Source organism: Oenanthe melanoleuca, chromosome 13, assembly GCF_029582105.1.
Source record: "Oenanthe melanoleuca isolate GR-GAL-2019-014 chromosome 13, OMel1.0, whole genome shotgun sequence".
Lineage (NCBI taxonomy): Eukaryota > Metazoa > Chordata > Aves > Passeriformes > Muscicapidae > Oenanthe > Oenanthe melanoleuca.
The window spans coordinates 14,523,338-14,544,608 of NC_079347.1; the positions used below are offsets into that span (position 1 = coordinate 14,523,338).

The following is a 21,271-nucleotide window of genomic DNA, read 5'->3' on the forward strand; positions in this document are numbered from 1 at the left end:
GGGACCCTTGCCTTGGCCAACAGGCTCGTTGGATGTGGCTTTTCCTTCAGCATCTACCCAAAACATGCTTCAAACACCGTGCAGCTCTCATCTAGGAGCCAAAACACATTTTCAAGTCTGCATATTAAGTGCACATTTTATGCCAAACTCCTGGAAATGGGATGTTTTGAATGCTTTAAGGAGCTTCATAGCTTGAAAATGAAGCACACAAAGAGCTGCCAGAATGGGCTCTAAGTAAATCAGCTTGAGAGCTTTCAGTACTTCATTACTTTCAGTAATTTTGCTTATATTGTGACTTTCTTCTCATTCTGTCTCCTTTGCTTTTCTGTGCATTCCAGACAATTTTTTGCATAGTAGAAATATTCTGAATTAATGAAAAAATTAACAATCACATGCTGTCTTTAGTGCTAATCAAGACTGGGAATTAGACATGAAGATGAAACTCTTTTCTTAAAGATGAATGCAATGTCTTAACAAGGTTGTGTCAGGATGTCACACACTAATAAAACTCCCACAGTCTTCACTTTTAAAGGAAGTTTGAATTGATATTGCAAAATAACTTCTCCATTCTTCCACTGATTTTCATTGCATTGAACCAGCAAACTATGAATTTTAAAAGAGGTGATTATGCAGCAAATACATAATACACCAGCAGGGTTATTTTGTGATGCCTCTGGTAAAAAATGAAAATTAACTGTTAAAAATAATGTTCAATACAAGGAAATTGCATATATTTTATTTCTGAAAATCTCCAATTAGATGAAGTTCTGGTCAAAGTTACTCAGGATGGGGAACACAGAAGGATTGCTCAATTGCACTTACAACTAATGAAAATCATGAGTATTGAATTTTTAGTCTTTTCTAAAGTGACACAGAACAGTTTGTGTGGGTAATCTCTTCAATGTTTTTTACTCATTTGCACATATATTCTACAGAGGGGAAAATACTCCTTGTTGTCTTAATCCCCAGATGTTTTATTAAAATTAAAATACTTGAAAACGTTTTATAACAGGCCACACAGCAAAGAACCTTCGGGGTTTCTATCTGCAAGTTGAAGGAAAATAACAGTTTATCTCACTGACTTCCTGAGAACATCAAATTACCAAGTTTTTTTTTTTTTTTTTTTTTTTTTTTGGGTGTTGAGTTGTTCTCTCCACTGAGGACTTTTCTTTTACTTCAGGGATCTCTTAGTCTGGGGGTGTGAGCATCCCAGCAGCTGATAGCAGGGAAGATGAGACACTGCAGTGGGAGTGGGGATGGAGCATCTCCCTGCACGTTTTCTCTCTGCATTTCAGATAAAAGATTAAACAAATGACTGCTGTTAAAACCTGCCAGGCATCCACTCTGTACCACGACCACAATGGGCAGCTGCCTCCCTTGCTGAGCAGATTATCTGCTGCAGCCAGCACATGATGAGGTGTTTGGATTCCTGCAATCAGGTAATTCCACAGCACAGATAACAACCAGCAGCATGAGAGTTAGTGCAGGAGGAGCCCTTGGTGCTGGGAGGGTGCAGGTGGTGGCAGGGCAGGGTGACACTGGCACAGGCAGAGCCAGGCACCTGCAGGGGGAAGAGACTCTGTGCCAGGCTGGGTGCTGGAGCCCCTGGGAGTTTTGATCTTTCTGTGCTTTCTGGCACTGCCCCCAGGAGAACACTGATTTTGGTTGAGGCCTTAGAGAAGGCTTCCAAATTTGAGTGATGGAGTTGGAATCAAGGGTGTGTGGTTAAATAGAAGTGTGTCATTTCACATGGTGAAGGGTTTTAAATTCGGGGATTTTATGATACAGTAATAGGTATGGGATGAGATGGAGGATTTGGGGTGTTTATTTCTGTCTTCTCCCTTCCTCTTCATGATTTCAGGTAGTAATTTTTGGTTGTGCTGTACTGAGGGTCACACATGTTTGGTTATTGGGTCAAAAGTATAAACAATATAAGTGTTATTTCTTTACTGGACTGTTTTTCTTTAAAAGACCTTGTCACTAGCTATATTCAGCTCCATTTTGCTCACTTTGAGCTGGTAGCTGGAAGTGTTGTTCAATTCTCTGTACTTTAGATAAGATTTAATAAACAACCAAGTCTGAACACAAAAAAATCATGTCCTTTGTATTTTTAATCCTGGCTCTGAGTGAAGACAGAAGAAAATGAAGACAAGGCACTAATTAGGTGGTGCAGTTACCCCATTTACAGCTGGGAGCTGCCAGCAGAGTACCAAGGGACCAGCCACAGCTGGAAGTGAAATTCTCCATGGGAGCAAAGCACTGCCCCTGCTCTCACCCATTGCCCCAGCTATTGTTCATGTCATTTCCCTGATTACAAACTCTGACTTTTGTAGAGACTGAGAAAGACAATGAGGAAATTGAAGAACCTGGATTTAATGGGCAGGAGACACAAATTTGAGAAGATTGAGGCATTATGTACCAAATACCCCAGCATGGGAAACAACAAAGAAATAAATAAATTTCCCTCTGAAAGGAACTTTATATTAACAGGGAAACTGCATTTCAACAAGGACATTTTTAGTCTCATAACAAAGCCAAACTGTCCAAGGACACATCCTATCACTGTACACAATTAAATCAATGACTAAACAGTAACATTGCACTTGTTATAATACCTTATTTACCCCTTTCTGCAACTGTGCGTAAAAGAATATTTTTGTTAGACACTTATACTTGTTGCTTAAAATATTTTTTCATACATTAAAATTACAAAGTTCTGCAATATGTCATAAGCCTATGTATAAACATATTCTGCTCCCCTGAATATTCAAGCCCTTATAAAAACAATGGCATTTCTATAAGATGTTTAAATCAGTCAAAAGTTGCAGAGGAAAACAAGATCAAAGAAAAGAATTACTTGTGTACAGCAGATCAGTCCTCTAAATTCTGCCTTATTTGCAAAAAATAAACCATAACACCATCATCCAACCTTAGTTACATAAATGAACCAGCTTTCAGGGTAAAACTAACCTAAACTATTCATTTGGGGGTTGGTATGGGTTTTTTGTTTGTTTGTTTATTTTTAAAATATGACAAGTTTTATTTTCACCAACAGATAAAGGGAAGACTGAGAGGCTGCTCAAATATTTTAATTAATTTAAAGTTTTTCTGCCTTTCAACTTGGGTTCATTGAATCACAGAATGGTTTGGGTTGGAAGGGACCTTAAATCTCATTTCATGGCACCCCCTGCCATGGGCAGGGACACCTTCCACTGGGACAGGCTGCTCCAAGCCCTGTCCAGCCTGGCCTGGAACACTTCATTCCTAGCTTGTGCTCAGGACCATGAATCCCTATGTGGGAAACAAGTTTTTCAGAAGCCACAGAGCCATTCTCTGGTGATCTTTGGAAAAAAAAAAAAACCAAACCAACCCACAAAATGCCCCCAGGCTTGGAATCCCTACTGTCCTCCCTTGAACAAGAAGTCCCAGCAGTCCCTTGCTGGACACCAAAGGGGAATTTCCTCAGCATCCCTTTGCTGCCTGGCCAGGAGCAGGACAGCCCTGCAGGCTGAGGAGGGCTGGGGTGCCTGGGCTGCAGGTGATTGATTTGAAGGCACTCTGAGCTGGGGCTGCACTAACAGCAGTGCTCCAAGAGGGAGCTCCACCAGAGCCACTCTGCAGGGTGTCACAAAGCAGCTCATCAGCAAGTGAACAGCTATTTTTAGTATGTATAATGAAAGAAAATTGACAACAATTCCAGCTCTTTTGACAAATACCTGCAGTGCTAAACCTTTCAAGTTAGGCTTAAAAAGCACTGGGGAAGACTTGACTGTGACAGATGTCTGAAAATACTCAGATACACAGGTAATGAAAACATATTTTAGAAAAAGCCGAACTTTTGGTGTTAGAAAATACCCTACAGTGTTATCTTGCAGGAGTTTTTTCAGCAAGTAGGACCTGACCTTGAAATGTGCTGGTTAAACCCTGTTTCCATTTATTTTTAAATACCTGAAAAACAATGTGGGCAAGGTTCAAAAAAAAACCAACCCAAATTGGACGTGCAAACAATCAAAGTGCCCACTAAGACACTTCAGACTGGACACCAACCAAACTGATCCTAGGTACTAATTATGATAAGATCAAATACTTCAGACTCCCTGTGAGGAATTACCATTTCAAAGCCCAGAGGACAAGGAAATGGAAGGGAACACTTTCCCTATGTTTTCTAACCCTGTTAAGTGCTCCTTTCACTCAGGGAATCTGGCTCCCCATGCACTTCATGTTGACAATAAAGTACATGAATTTCCTGGGAGAAATTATAGCTCTCTAAATTAAAATTATGAACAGCTGAAAGATAAACAGACTATATGGTATTACCTAAACCAGCGTAGCATTTCCTCACAAATGCCATGTAATTAGGAATTACTGCTTTTAATAAGTTAATAGCTAATGTCTAAGTGTCATGAGTGGAATAAAGTGCCCACACAAGCAGTAGTAACTAATAAGAAGAATGCAGTAAGCAACTTTAATTATAACAAAAGTTAATTAAATCCACCACGGAGGATCACAAAAACAACTCAGATATTATATCCTCATGACCTCAGTGATGATGTTACTGTTTCCCAAAGTGTTCTGCCCTAGCTAGCATGTGTTCTTTCCTTCTTGCTGTTAATGGAAGAGGGGGAAAAAAAGGAAAAAGAAAAGGTATTTCACTGTTTCATTATTTATTTCATTATTTCATTATTTTATTATTTCATTCCCCCTTTTCATTCTCTGTTGCTCGTTGAGTGCTGCCTGTCACACACAGCCTCTGCCTCTCAAAAGTGCTTTGGGCTGAGCATGCTTGGGAAGCAAAGAGCACATTGTTTATCATAGTGGTTTAAAGTCACTGAAGTTAAATCATTCCATCCTGATATAGGAAAAGCTCAAGAAGTAAGTTGAGTCAGTTGAGCTTCTACTCCAATTCTTTCAACTCACCCACCAGAATTTCTCCTGGACAGGAATGTGCCATTCTCCCTTCCTTTGGAAGAATTTATTCTCTCACTGTGTGTCCCCATCTATGCCAGACATCAAATTTTATATCCCTGATGTCATTCAGGCACTGCTGTTTTTCTTCCAGATGACAGGAATTGGGGTGTCCAGCTCAGCAAACAGGACCAGACCTGCAGTGCTGGTGATGTTCCTCCCTCTCCTCTGCTCTCTGTAAATTGCTGATTTCACATCTCTGTGCTGCAGTCCCTCCTACAGCAAACTCCCCCCAGTTCCCACTTTCCTTGCAAGCCACAGAACCCACAGGGTCATGCAGGGGACCAGGATGTGCTGCACACCCTGAGGTGCCCCCAGCTACCCCCTGCCACTGCCCAGGGGACACCACACACCACAGATGTGCCACAGCCCTCCCCAGGCTCTTGGCAAATGAGACAAAACACCTTCTTCAGGGAGGAAAAAGCCTGCATGGAGCCTCCTGATCACAACAGGGGAGTAGAGAATGCAAGACTTGCACTGTGCTGATAATTTTTGTGTTTGGTTTGCTGGGGTTTTGCCTTAATTGTCTTTTCTTCTCTCTGTGTTATTATAAGAGACCTAAGCCTGATCCCCTGTGACTTTTTCCTCTGCTACTTCTCTAGTTTGTGGTAAAGAATGTTAACAAGGCAAATCTAGAAAACTAAATTAGTCTTCAATTTATTTTGTAGAACATCCATTCCCTCAAAAGAAAAGAAAAAAAAAAATCCCAAAACCCAAACAAAGAAAAAAAAAACCCCAAATTTCTTTAAAGACTAATAAAAATCCTCCTTCTCAGTTGATATAACATAAAATTAAGATATAAAATAAGATCAATAACTCATTTCCTTATGCATTCCAGAGAACAGCAACATAATCAAGGAGTATAAACAGTGCCAAGTCATTTTAGGTAAGCAATGTATTTACAGGAGAACTATTAAATAGCTTCTAAACAATTTTTTTTTTTTTTAATGCTGACTTATTTATTTACACAGGATAAAGCTTAGAGCAACAAAACCTGCCTGGAACAACTTGTGCACAGAGTTCAGAGTCATTAGGAGGCACAAGAACACACATAGAGTCCTCCAAAGCAATTTTTAATGTCAGGACCTGGTGCAGTGCAGACATCACCAGGTGAAGCCCCAAACCCCAAAGGCATTCTTTGACCAAGGACAGACACTTCCCACCCTCACAGAGTAAAATAATCCTGTAACTGTGGACAATGCAGGTGTCAGCAGCATTTTCTAGATAAGAGGAACAGTTTTACACATGAAAAGTTTGATGTGCCAGATGACTGTAGGTAGTTTAGTATTAAACTGGTGGTTTTTAGAGTAATCCTTGCTACATCAAAACTAGTTGCAATCTCAGCAGCAGCAACATGAGGATGTGCAAGGAGTTAGATTTTACCTGGGAGGCCAAAGACTGGCTCAGACAGAAAACCAGGAGGGATGAAACCCCTGTAATGTACAAAACATTACCTGAATTTACACATGCACCAGCACATCTGTAGCTGCCCACCTCAGAAGAGGGCTCAGGGATCCCTCTGCACAGTCATTAATGTCCCTGCACATCACAAGTGAGCTTTGAACACCTGACTAGCACCTCTCTATCCACTAGAGTACAATCTTCCCTTTTGAATCAGGGAATGCAAAAAGCCCCAAACAACCTTTTCATTTAACATAATTCCATTCAAATCCTAGCTTAAAATGTATCCAGTATAAAACTCTGATATCACAAAACTGTAAATTTTATTGACAAATCATTTCCTCAAGACTGAGGAGAAGATCAACTTTACTGAGCATTCTCAGTCCTCTATTTTTATATATTATAAAAGTGGAAGAATTGTGTAACTGTGGCATTTTGAATAAACAGCATCTGTGGACTAAATTAATTCAAACCTATGCACTTTTGACACTTAACTCTGAGACCTGTCCCTCTGCAACCTCTAGAAAACTCAGTGTTTACCACCACCTCTACAAAACTAAAATAAAGGTAGTACATGTGATTGTCAACAGAAGTCTTGCTTTAAAAGTGTATTCACTTGGTAACACAATCCAGCTCTAAACTCAATGTATTTCTTTGAAAACAAGAAGCCAGAATAAGTTCAGCAGTAAAGGTAACAGCCAAATAAATTTTTAAAAGTAACTAATTTTCTCCTTTCCATTTTAAGTGGACTTAAAGCACAGGCAACAAGCTGTTTAATGGATTGTTTCAGAATGTTTCAGAATGCCTCCTTGGCATTCCCCATTCTGGAATGATAAAGGAATCCTAGACTGCACTGAAAAATGTTTTGTAGGCAGTGAATTGAGTCACTCTGGACAAGCAGAGAGCACAGCTCTGCTCCTCCCCTTTACCTGTTCTGCACCATGCTCATGGCCATCCAGTCCGAGGGGTAAACGTTCTTCCCAATGAGATCCTTGAACATTATGAATGTCTCCATCAAGAAGTCCTGGAACAACAGAATGCAGTCAGGCCAGGGCTGTGTAACACACTTGGAAATATTTCTGAGTGATGAAGGAGCCAGGATGGGGGGTTCCACTGTGCTCTCAGTGAAGTCAGGAGAAGAACTCCTGGTGATATCAGTAAATCTGAGACTGGAGACAAAATCCTGTAGAGCAGCAGTCCCAAATTCCAAATGAAAGCTAAAGCCACAACATTAAAGTCATTGGACTGGGCTCTTTGGAAAGTGGAAGGCATAAATGAATGGAAAGAAAAAGTTGTGGTACTTCTGGGTAAACTTCGATATTTTTTATGAATTAGTCTCACTATGCATAAGAATGAATGGGTTTGAAAAATACAGGATTTTTTCATTTTTCACTCCACTTGGTCCACATTTAAAAATTCAGTTACGGCACCATTCTGACTTTAAGAAAGGAAGGAAAGTGATTAATTCTTGACAAATGCATCTATTGTCTCCATGGACTAACTGTAGATGTAATCCAAAGCTGTGCCACTACCCTGCCTTACCTGACAGCTACACCAGGAATGCAAAAGGACACACAGAGGACTATGGAAACCTGGTACCATTAAATTATGGCAGAAACAATTACAATAAAAGGATGCACTACAAGAATAGGGCATTTATTGCATTTAGCTTACAATGTTATTTGCACCAGGAGTGTAGACTCAATAGTGAAAATGAAAATGGAAATGGATCACCATGTGTGAAGTGTGAAGGGAATGTTAACTAGTTGAGGATAGGTTTTGCTCTTGTTTTGTTGTGAGTTTATTCTTTCTATTTTTCCCTTCCTCAAAAGAGTACAGCACAGAGATCCCATTACTAATTCTGGATCATTACATCACCACCTTGTTGCCAGGATTAACAGAGAAATTTGTTTCTTTCCAAATTTTTGGGTACAGGGTTGTCCAGTGCCACCATTAGAAGGGGGAGGCAGTGCAATAACAGAATTCATTCTAGGAAGAATCAGACAAGGAACTCCAATAAACAAATCTACTGATTTTTTACAGGGAATCAAACACTATAACTATCAACTCCATGATCCCTCAGTACTCACCACTAGTTCTGAGCTTGTCTGGAAAGTTTCAATGTACACTGAATAATGCTGGTCGTTCATCTGGTTTAGGATCGCTGTCATGCACGCCACAAAATGACTCTGGAAGCAAAACAGGCAGAACCAACACATCTGGATTATTTAAGATATTGGACTGTACTCCTTCTAAAGTTGAAGCATGAGAAATCCTGAAAAATCCCTTTATGTATGTAAAAATGAATAATATTCAAGCTTTGGCGAGCCCAGATGAAAGAAACAAAGTAAGAACTCCAAAAGGATTATTCCAAAGCTGCCTTGGCAAGGGATGGGCTCTTGTGAGAAAGCTGCATCATTAATGAGGCACCACATGGAAACACACATTGTGACAAGAAAACTTCTTATATAAAGTGCAACTCAGTATCACCTTAAGACTCCTAAAAGGGAGTTGATGTTCCCTAGGATTCTTCTATTTTGAATTAATGGGAAGAAAATATGTTAGAATCAAAAATTTCTAGTAATTCACAGGAAGAAATAGTGCAAGAAACCCTCTTTTTTACATTCTGCAGGTGTTTAAGCAGCTATTAGAGAACTCTCAAACTTTATGAACATTATAACCTTCATATCTCAAAACTTCTTTCAGGCCTCCTCAAAAGAAGTATTTAGTCTTTCTCAACTCCAAAAGTCAAAATGCTGAAAGATACAACATGATTTCCAGCCCTGAGTTTTCACTGTAAGTTACTGAAAGTCTCAAAGCTGTTTCTTTCCCAAGCAATAATAGTGACTCTAATGATTTGCAGTTTTCCTTTAAGACCGTGAAGATTCCTTCTTTTAACCTGCTGAAGTTTTAATTCTCAGTTTAAAAACTCCTTTCCACGCTTTGATTTTATTTCAACAACAAAACTGATGAGCACGCAAAATATTTTTCTTCGATTATTTAATTCGAGAATAAATAATTCTTGAATTATTTAATTTAAGAATAATTTCCCTTGGATCCTTTCAGCGTGCTGGCTCGGGGGTGGCCAGGCTGGGTGTGCAGGAGGTGATGCTGGGATGCTCGGGGTCACTCTGTTACATCAGTGGTACCCAACCATTTTGTCCCCGTTCCAGAGCAGGAGCAGTCCCTGTCTCAGCTGCTGCCTGTCACCACTAGAGGTCTTGTGCTTCCCTCCACGAGCTGCTCTCCGCCGTGTGCTGCCGGGGCTTTATTTATTTATTCCTACGTGAGCAGACCCAGCACACTTCTTGCATACAAAGAGTGAAATCACAACCTAAAGGACCTATCCTACCTTCTTTTGGAGTGACCTTAGTGCTAGTGAGAGCCTTGCCTACTTTTTAAGGCTAAGAAGACTCATTTTCTGCAGGTAAACCAAAAGCTTTCAGGTAAGAAATCGTGTGTTCTCGGGTGCTGATGCTCTTCTAAAAGAAATGCTGGATTTCCTGCAGTAGTACTTCACTTTTACAGTTCTGGAGCAGACAAATCTTTGCTGTGGTGTTAAATGCATAGCTGAAAGGAATAATGAATTGCAAAGGATTCGGTACCAAAATTGTGTGGGGGTTTTCTTCTCATGTCTTGATTTTGAAAAAAGATTCTGGGCAGAAGTGGGAGAATTGACACGAAAAGCAGCTCGTATTTTTAGTAGTTAAGCATTCACCACTGAATGCCTTTCTGGGCTCAAGTTAAATAATTGCTGCTTGAAATAAGCAGCATTTCTTCACAACCATTGAATAGATGTGTTATGATGCTTAAGGGCATAGAGACTTTAAGAAGGTTGTTTCTTTTGTTAAAACCAACTTCAAAAAATGTGCCTAGCTATGTCTGTGATTGTGGTACAGCAAAAATGCCTTAGTGACTGGGTATGGTGATTTTAAAATTAACAGATGATATGCTTGGAAAGAGCCATAGCAAAGATCACATCTTGCTGGCCAGGACCCCTGTCAAATTAAAACCTGTCAAATTCACACCAGTCAGACTGAATGAGAATAAAAAAGGTGTCAGTAAAGATGGTTTGCTGCACAAACTTCCTCCATCCTTTCCATGTAACTGTAAAGCAGGAAATTACAGATACTGTTTGATCTGTAATAATATTCTTGCCAGCAATCTCAACTATCAGAAATCATCTGATAGCATCTTTATAGGTTTAAATCTTGCCCCTCCCTCCTAATCCCCAAATGGCAGCAGTAAATATTCATTCAGATCTCTGAAGTGCCCTGCACCCCCAGCTCTGCCACTGAACTGAAGGATAACACAGGGCTCTCCACAGCTGTGATCCAACCTGCAAATATCTCTGTGCATTCACTGAAATTCTCCTCTGGGGTTCAAGTGCCTCTCACTGGAGTGTGCAAAGAGCAAAAACTGCCTGTGAACACAGAAAGTTCTGCACAAGAGCCAGCTCTTGTGCCTGGACACAGCCTGAGTGTTCACAGGATGGGCAGAAGAAATTCAGAACCACACAGCACTCTATTAAAACACTTATTTCATTAAATCAAACGTTGCACACGGGGAATGAATAGTATAAAAGAGGTTGAGGCAGACAAGGTGAAGTTCAGGTAGAATCCTAGCAAATAATGTTAGCTGTGCTCAGGCTTGTGAATTACAGCAGAAAACATTGATTATAACTAGGTCAAATGTATAAAAAATAAATGTATCAAAGTAAACACTTGACTGCTGAGACAACATGAACATTAAAAAACCCCAGAAACACCTCTGCATGATTGTAAAGTGATCTAATAATATATTTCCCAACTTCACTACATTAATTTCCTTATGACCACAAAAGCATCCAGAAGAGAAATAGCACTGAATTCTACTTTTTTAATTATCCAATTTTCTGTCAGACTTTACAAAAACTTGTAAAGGTATAGGAAAATTGACAGTATGAATACTGTACTGCTATCATGAGCAGGAACAGGAGTAAATAGGTAGTAAAATGAAAATAAAACGGAGGAGAAAATGCCCAGGAAACATTCAAATTCCCACATAATTAATACCATATAAAAATGAAATAAAGTGCTGGGTTTAGTATAAACACTGCAAAGTAGTGAGTAAGGTGAAAGAAATGTTTTGGTTGAGTATATACCAAGCACATCAAAAGGAATTGCAGATTTATTCTGTAAAACAAACAGGGCTCCCTAAGGTCAAGCAGGAAGATGTGAAATCTCTTGCACTGCTGAAAAAGTGCAGGTTAGCTGTGGATGCAACATGTACAGGAAAAGAAACAGCTGAGGAACATCAGGATCATATGAGTAAGATGACAAACTTCAACACCTAGCAACTAAAGCCAGCACACTTTATAATAGCAGATGGTGACAGGTTGCCGTAGTAACTTCAAATAGAGCAGCAGCAAAAGGATGAGGCAAATGCACTGGGAAAACAACAGAAATACCATGGAATAAAGCTACATGTAAGGGATGTAATCTTGTAGAAGGGTTTCAGTGGCTGCAGGGTAGGCAATCCTCATGCAGATGCACTTCTGGAAGGGCTCAGGGGGATATTTATTTAATGTAGGCACTTAAGTAGCATTTACCCTCATTAATAGAGCACTTTGCCAACACACAGCCTGAGTGCAAACACAAAACCACATGGAAGTGCTCATTTTGCTCACCCTCCCTGTAGGGTGAGGTGAGGGGGGCTCTGCACCATCCTCACCACCTGGGATCCCACACTAATGATTGATTAACACACAGCTTTCTGTATGGGGCAAAGAAAGTTATTCAAGCTACCCAGCATTTCTGTGGTGTTTGCAGCAATCATAGATTAGATTTAATTCTGAGCTCCCTGAAGTTTCAAAATTCATTGTATGTCAGAAACAGTAGTTGTAAAAGTAACACACATAAAGAGAGTGACCAAGAGTTTCATTGGGTCAAAGAGTTCTGTTTTGGTTGGGGTTTTTTTTGTTCAGAAATAAGTACAAACTTCTTTCTGGAGGAAAAGTCATAAATATGTCGTCTTGAGTGCAATTAAAGAAAAACTAACCGTTCCCCTATTTTAATGGAGTGTTAAAAACCATCAATATTTATATTGTACCACAAGCCTGTTATTGAGAAGGTCTCCAAAAATACTGTCTTCACAGAATCATTGAGTCATCACAGCTGCTCCTTGTCATGAGCTAAAGAGCAACTTGAAAACAAGTGTGGAAGATGCTCAGTGATGCCACAAAGAACCAGGGTAGCCTGAAACCACAGTTCCTCAGAAAACCCCATGAAACTTTCAGAACTGTGGCACAGGTTGAGACAAACATCTTGATCATATTATGCAAATACTAAACTATACCAGTCTGAAAGGAAAAATAAGCAGAATTCCAAGTGAATTGCTAATGCAGTAGTTCTGTTTCTCTCCAGAAATAGATGTCCCTGCCAATGCATGTGCAGCCCTAAAATGTACTGCTCTGAGCTGGGAAGGCACAAATACATAAACATTAGGGCAGGCTGCTATGCAACAACCTCAGTATCCATCACGAGTGAAATGGGGAATAACTCCCCATCCATCCATGCTGGAGCCTGGCAGAGAGCACATGGCACTGGGAATTCATTTACAGCAACATTCATCTACTCTTGGTGGGTCTGAGTTTTTAATTTCCCATTTAGACATTCATACAGTTCATTGGTTCTGTCTCCTTGTGTTTTATAGCTGACTGAACAGCATCCTGCATCCCTGTCTCGCTGACAGCCTTGGGTTTCTCACTGAAAACATGCTGGGCTGTTTCAGCTTGTTCCACCCTTCTCTTTGCATTCACAAGATTTAGCTGAGAGGATGTACAACTACAAAAGCAGCAGACTAGCAGGTGGAACAATACAGAACGGTGTTTTAACACAATGAGAGGAACAGCAGCAGCTCTGTGCAATTTTAAGATGTTACAAGTTAGACAAGTGCAACAATTTCAGTATTGTTTCATTCAAGACTTTTCCATACATAGATAAAAGCAGTAAAATAATGGTTCATGGTAGGACATAAAAGTAGCTTGATTTTAATGGATTATATCCTTTGCCATCTTTGTTTTTACAGGGGTGTATTTTAAGCTTTGTACTGATTTTTCAGCAATATTCCAAAAAAGAAGATTTTTCATTCTCTGCAATGCTTTTTCTGCTTCTGGGTCTTGTTGTTTGGCTGGTTTTGTGCCATAAATCCACTCCAGCATTTCTGCTACTGTCCCTGGTTGATAGGACCACTCCACCATAATTGATTTAACTTCTGCTTAAGTCTGTGTTCAGACACAGTTGTGTAATTTACTACTTTTCCTGTAATATTAACTTTCATCTTCAAGGCATATTTACAAATAAATTATGAATAGCTTTAATCAGTGAGGTCAGAAGGCACTGAGCTGAGCTCAGCTGGTCAGGGCATGGTGCCCAGTTGTGGGTTTAATACCTGTATGGGCCATTCCCTAAAGAGTTGAACTCAAGGATCAACCCAGAATATTCTGTGATTCTTCTATGGTGCTGTGATTTGGAATGAGCAATCATTGCTTGGAAACTGAACTAGTCCAGAGCATAGTTATCTAGGAAAATAAAAGAACAAAACCAGCTGTTTCACCTCCTCACGTAAGCCCTGCTGCCACACTCCTGATCTCAGCTCTGCTCCACCAGGTGCAATCTCCCCCTTTGCCCACAGGGATCTGTGCAGCTTTTCCCTCCTCCTCTGCATCCCACAGCCACCTGAGCTGCCCCCAGCCTGCTCAGAAGGATTTCCTGCCCTGCACATGAGATGTGCACTGGGACACCCCCGTGTCCTGGGGCTGTCAGGCTGCTCATTTCCCAAATTCCTCATTCCAGGTGCTGCTGCCGTGCCTGGGTGCCTCTGAACCAGATGGGCAGCCCAGCAGGTCCCAGTGCACTCATCCCACCTTAGGGATGATGCAGCCAGCATTCCTGAGAAACTGGGGAACTGCACACGAACCACAGGCAAGGAGTAAGATTAAAAATCCCACCTATGGTTTATTTACTGGAACTAAGATTGGCCAATCTCTTCCAATTGAAAGAAACCAAGTTGGGAACTTGCATTTTGGAAATCACTGCGTTTGGTTCCACTTGGAAACCAAGTTGGGAACTTGCAGGGAGTGAAACAGGGGCTGGGGGAAGAGTTCCCTGCCCAGATGTGCAACAGCAGGAACCAACCCAGGCAGGAGAGAAAACCAACTCCTGCAACAGGAGACTGAGAGCAGAACAGAGCAGCTGTAACCCCAGGGTCAAAAAGAGAAGAACTGAGCAATCCAAGCTCTTCAAAGTGCAGTACCATCTTTTATTGCTAAGCCATGTACTTTAAATTTGAATGTCTTGGATGATGATTCACTTCCTTAAAACGAAACAGAGCCACCTCTGTTTTCCCAGAACTATATCACTCTATTTGATTTTGTTCTTTTTCAGCTGCACTTACTGAAGACAGAAAAATTAAATTAAATTTCAACTACTTGATCAGAGATGAGACTAATAAAATATATTTGCGAATGGCTAGAACAAAGCTTTATCTCAATAGTTCTGTTTAAAACTGTTGAAAGTAATTTCACTCCAGAAACTTCCTTCTAACTTTTAAATAGATCTTATGGAGAAAATAGGGCCCAATAAAAATAATTTTCCAACAAAACACATCCATTACACTAACCAGTCTACCACAGTGTTTGTTTAGGATTGATTAATAGCAACTAGCAACTGTTAGAACAGTTTTAATTTACATCTGAAATATTTTTGATATTTAAATGATATCCAGTAGGGGCTTTTATTAAGTTTTAAATTGTTTTGTAACAGTGGGCTCAACTTTTAAGCTTCAAAATATCTTGGAGTCTGGTTAGCAGAGTAATGGGCTAAAACCAAAAATTCATAGCAAAACCCAAAATCTTTCTAAAGAGAGCTTTTCATACTGAATCTTGGGTAGGTTGCTTAATGGAAAGCATAGGGAATTTTCCATGAAAGAAAACCCTGTGGAAATAGAGGTGTAAAGATGAAAGGATGAAACTCCAAAATCACAGAATGTAATGGACACAATCTCCAATCCACAACCTACAGCCAATTACTCATCCTCCTCAGGTGTGGATCTCTTCAAGGGATGTCACTTACATCCAAATTGATTGAATTTCAATTATAATGTAACGTTATAGAAATAAAATGTATCATAATCTAACAATATACAGATAGAAACTTCCCAGACAGAACTGTCTGCATCAATTATTTGTGCATATGCTAATCTGTATTTTTTAGGGGATTCTAACAAATTATCCCTGGGCTCTGGCAGAATAAGGAATGCTCCTTTAATAACTTAGCACCAGCCCAAGAGCTGGATTCATTACATACTTACAGTAAAAGTAGAATGAAGATGAGAGTTGAAATTCCTTTGAATAACTACATCAGGGATTATTTTGGCTCTTGGTTTTTCTTCCATTTTTTTAACAAGAAAAAGAAAAAGCACTCAAAATCCTGTAAAAGGTGAAGAATTCCAGAGTGCCCTGGCTTAGGCTCCATCAGGGGTGTGACTGTCCCTTGGCTGCTCAGTTACTGCAATCCAGGAGCCTCTGGATCTTAAACACAATGGGACAAGACTGAACTCCCGTTTCTGGCTGTTTGGAAAATGCCCCAGGATGGTAAAAGCTGGCAACTCTGCTCTCCTGGCATTAAATCCCTCTGACAAAAGATTATATCCTTATTCTGAAATTAAATCTTGCTCCCCAGAAAAACCCCAAATGTAAACCATCCTCAGAAAAATGTGTGAGTATTGATGTAACAACACTGTTACAACAGGTCTTCCTAAACACAAACTGGGCTCCAAACAGTTTTCAACAATTTCCCAAAGATGATTATCAAAATATTTTGTGGTGCCACATCATCTGACCACCTGAACTCCTTCTGGGGATGATGACTGTGTGCCAAAAGGACACTTCACGTTGATTTACAGCCAAAATATTCAAGGCTATTTGAGGAGATTTATTTTTCCTCATCTCAAAACCAGGATTTCATTCCAATAGATTGTCTTGCTAAGAAGCCAGAGTGCCAGCACCTTCTCCTGGACAGAGCAAACTGAAATAATGAGTGCAGATACAGGTTAGGGAATTGCAATCCCAGCAGGAGACAAACAAAAGCAGAATCACACACCTACAAAAGCAAACTTCATCAATGAGAGTGCCAGAGAAGTATCATTTGTTATGCCTCTGATATTTAGAGTTTGCATCACCTGAGCAGTCTTATAGTCTCTTATTTTTATGATTAGTCACTGCAACACAGAGTGTGTGGGAGCATCAGTACATATCTAACAACACACACAGAGAAAAGGTGATGATTAGAACCATTAAACCTACACCTCCACTATATTTTCCATATTAGTGCTGTTGGGTTTAGTAGCAGCTCCAGGACTGTGCTACTGGAGCTGTTCATAAAAGCCTCTCAGATCATGGCTGGTGGTGTCACCTCTGTTCTGGTCCTCCCTGCAATGCCACCAAAGCACCTGGTGTGCAGCAGGAAATTTTCTGTCTTTTCACTTCCATAGAGGTGAGGGACAGAACAAGCATGGGGTAGATGCTGTGCCATCACACAGTCAAAAGAACTACCAAGAGATTTGAGGAGATATATCTTGACAACATCATTATGGTGAGTTTTAGAAACAAACTCTTCTCCCATAATTATTAACATCAAGCCTTGAGCTGAATGTTCCATTACAGCTTCCCAGACCTGGAGCTTGTGATCTATTGTGTGGTTCCTGGTCAAGGACTCTGAACTATGGCTGCAACATTATAATATTAAGGCAAGAGTCTGGGAAGCTGGAGGGACTGGAATCAAATTTTCCATTTAGATTATTATCAGTTTTCAAGGCATGTTCATTAAGAAGAAAAAAAAAAAAAAAGAAACTTATTCTGTTCAGTTTTTGTTTCAAAGGAAGCTGCTAATATTTTATATTTTAAAACAAGGTTTTCTAGACTGCAGAGCTCAGTTAGGAATCCAGTAATGGAGAGTATTTTTTTCTGAGAGTATTTCTCTTCAAAGAGAAATGTCTTTCTTATATTCAGAAAATATGAAAATAAAGCATTTACTACTAGATCAAAGCCATTTGTCATTTTTGAAATGGCACTGTAGTCACAGAAGGTAAAAGTGTCTTTTATTTGATCTTGTCTTAATACAAGACCTTCAATACCATTAAATACAACACACATTAAAATATTTTAGTAACATTTAGCAAATAATTACAAATAATTTTTATATATTAAAAAAGCAAAGAGGTCACAACCAAACAGAAGAAGAACTAATACTGTTCATATGTTGATTCTGAATGAATCAGGCAGTGGAGAAGGAGGAAATTTGGGATACAGCAGCAGTAGTGGAGCTCCTTTACCCCTTCCAGGTCATCATAGAAGTCTGTGCTGCAATCAGAGTTCCAGGACATGCAGGTTGTGCAGCTCAAGGCACAGATGTTCTGCAAGAACAGAGCATCCAAGCATGAAAACAGGAAAGCAGTAAAGTGGTCCCAGGGATTTGGGAGAAGGCAGAAAAAGGAGCTTGGATTGGAGAACACCCTGCAGGATTTCAGAGCAGGTGCTTTGGTGGCCAGACACTGGGCAGTGTAGAAGTGCAGGGTGTGGCTGTGGGCTGGCAGAGTGCTTTGGGCTGTGGAAAAACCCAAATGCTGCCCTTGTTCAGGTGTTCCCCTGCTGCTGGCCCCAAGTCCTGCACCACGGTGTCCCCAGAGCTCCAGCCAAGCTAAGGTGGAACAGCCTGATGTGCAAACCTGTGCCATGCCCTGGGGACGTGCAAAGGGCATGGAAACAATCCTGGTCAGTCTAACAGAAATCTTAATTATTGCAGCAGGAGCAGCTCTGAGAATGCTGGGATTTTCTGGAAGCTCTTCACAAAACAAGTGACACCAGCGTTACAAACAACTCTATCAACCTATGAAACTTATTTTTTAAAAAAAGGAAAGGATGTTCTCACTGAACTAGGTCGATTCCTGTTATACAAGGATACACATGCCCTCAGGCTGCCAGTGAGACATTCCTGCCTCATAACTCTTTTTCTGGACTTAAGGGAATAACAAAGCAATCTTGACAGATTACACATGGCAACCTTTCTGTGGGTTCTATCAATTTTTTTAAGGTGTTTAGTTGTTGGTTTGTTTTTTTGGTTGGTGTTTTGGTTTTTTTTTTTAATTTTACAGGACAAACCAACCAACCAACCAACAAAATCCTGAAACACACACTTAATTTTATGCAGCTAATATATTACATGATAACCCTAACCCAAGCTTCTCCAACAACTTCTGGGTTGTCTGCCTGGCTCAGCTTTGTGGCAAGGTACTCATTTGATTTCTTGTGTAACTTTTTCTGGAAAACATTGGAAAAACTGCATGTCCAGCCCTGTCTGAAGTGAGACACAACCACACCTATGTGCTCCATGTTTTACTTGCCTTCTAAATAACACTGGTTTACATTTCAGTATTTTGCAGTAATCATACTGCAAAATTAAATTAAACCTGAAGCTATTCCCAAGGAGACCTTTTACATTGAAATTATTCTTTAAAATAAAAAACACTACAGTATTCTGAAAATAACCTCATTGCAGGGCCATTAAGGCAACCCAGTGTTCATATGGAATAATGAAGGAAGGAAGGAACTTCCATAAAATTGCTGATATTTCACTAACAGGCCCTGGGAGATCATCCCAGTGATACAAAAAAGAAGAAAGGTCATCTTTGTTCTTGAGACAGGGCAGGCCATATTCCATATTATGTAACTGCTTCAGAGATTGTTCTTTTGTTCTCCAACTAGAGATAATAAAATCATGTAAAATATTCAATTACTTGGGCCATTCTGCATCCTTATGCTTAGGAGAGAATCAGAAAGTACAGGGAAAGTGAGTTTAAGCCAATATTCATCAGCTTATGCAATTAACTTACATATTCCTTTCAGATATTTCAAAGCATATGAGGAACTGAAGTTTCTATTAATTTATACAGAATGCTGAATGTCTTCTATCTCCTGTCTTTGGAATTAATTGCCCTCACTTGTGCAAAAATAATCTGAGTACACAAAAATTTCTTGAAGATACTTATTTCCATGCAGTGCAGCCTTTGGGTTTATTGCAGTTCCCAAACAGAACTTCTGGACTTCTTCAAACTGCCAGCCTCAGTAAAGCCTGAATACAAGAACCCCAACCCTGAGTGACAAGCAGGTGCCACACAGCTCAGGACACTGCAGATTTATTAGATGTATCATCAACTATTAACTTCTCTGACTATCTAAATATAACTTTGTAAGCTAGAAATAAAATTTGAATTTATATAAGGTATGAAATCAGTTGTAAGGTACCAATATTGAGAAATGAGAAAGGCAAGGAAACAAACAGGTTTTTGTTTTGCCCTTGACATCACTGGGACATGAGCTTGTGCTGCCCAGAAAAGGTGTTCATTTCTCCAGCAAGGTTCAGAGCCCTTGGAGTGTCCAGGCATGTTCATCTTTCCCTTAGAGACCATCAAAGGTCACCTCCCTCCCTCTGTGGTGCCATCTCAGAAACTCAGCAAGGCGAAGCATCACCTTTCCCAAGAGGAGAGTGAAATGCTTATCTATGTTTTTGTGATTTACTTCTGTAAACCAAGACTGCCCCTTTGCTCTTTGGACATGTTCCAGGACAGATCAGACACAAGATCCATGACTCTAAATGTGCCCAGCAGGACATAAATTTATCTATGTGATACTTTAGTGTGTCACCAGATCACTCTCTCTCCCCATCTCACTTTTTCTGCCATGGGATTGAATTCCTTCAAATACCATAATTATCATCTCATTACATGCACTATTTCCTCCTCCTAAGACCCCACAGTTTCACAGAATTTCCTCCATCCTCTGTTTCTATGGGAATTATGCTCTGTGCCCAAGACCCCCAGCTACTGAATCTCAGCCCTTGGCTTCTCCAACAGTGACCTCAAACTGCAGAGCCTCAACTTCTTTACATGGAGAACTGATAGATTTAAGAAATTACTTACAGTAATATTTCTTGACTATTAAGAAATAACAAATATTATCAAGATTAAGAGCTGATTATTGAGATATATTTAGTAACAAGGTTGATAGAAAAACTGTAAATTCATCCTTTGAGTTTTAAGGCTTTTTAACAGGTCACCTAAGTCCTTCAGTCATCAGGGGCATTTGAGCTCCAGCCAGAGTGCCACACCTTTGTAACTCAGGCTGTTTCCAGCTTCATGAGAACCCAAACAAGCTTTGGATAAAGAAGAAACACACATTTTCTTTTAAATATCAGGAGAAAAAGTTGCTTGGCAGTTTTTTGAAGTTCCACATTCCAGCATTCCTCAGTACCTGTTAGTACTGAGACAGTTTTAGCTCTCATTATCTGCCCCAAGCCAGCAGTAGCCACCAAAGAGTGGTAAAAATTAAAGAATATTATTTGAATAAAATGTGAAGAACAAATTAGCCAGTTGTTTGTCTTACCCCAGTGGGACAAGTTTTGACTCAATTTTTAGTCCATTGCTTTGAAGAAAAACCACTATCTAGCCATAAACATTTTAATAATATAAAATAATTCTACTCAAGGGAATAATGCTGGAACTTATAATGGGTGTCTCTGTCAAAGCATGAGCTGCAAAGAAACTTTCATTTTCCTGGTGCTCCTTACATGGGGATTGGTGCAAAGCTTGGAGAGCAGTTGTGAGGCTACATTATTTTTCAGGCTATAAATAATTAAATGGAGTGGGGTTCTTTCAAATCCTCTCCTCACAAAAAGCAAGGCTTTTCAAAAGCAAGTTCTCTCTACCTTTAGAAAAGGTAGTCAGGCAATAATGATGCTACAATTCAAATATAAAGGCACTTGCCCTGCATAATAATAATCTGTGCACCTCACAAACAACACTAAGCTGC

General features: G+C 39.9%; 2 protein-coding genes across 2 annotated transcripts in view; one reads left to right on the forward strand and one right to left on the reverse strand.

Annotated features, from left to right (window-relative positions):
• The window catches only part of DOCK2 (dedicator of cytokinesis 2), a 150,968-nt gene that overhangs the window by 50,207 nt on the left and 79,490 nt on the right, over positions 1–21,271 (reverse strand). The window contains exons 28-29 of the mRNA XM_056502223.1: positions 8,457–8,555; positions 7,296–7,390 (exon numbers count right to left, since the gene is read on the reverse strand). Coding sequence (XP_056358198.1) covers positions 7,296–7,390; positions 8,457–8,555 — 194 coding nt within the window. The remainder of the gene's footprint in view (positions 1–7,295; positions 7,391–8,456; positions 8,556–21,271) is intronic.
• INSYN2B (inhibitory synaptic factor family member 2B) overlaps positions 9,629–21,271 on the forward strand; it is a 28,618-nt gene continuing 16,975 nt past the window's right edge. The window contains exon 1 of the mRNA XM_056502224.1: positions 9,629–9,812. The gene's annotated coding sequence lies outside the window, so the exon portion shown is untranslated. The remainder of the gene's footprint in view (positions 9,813–21,271) is intronic.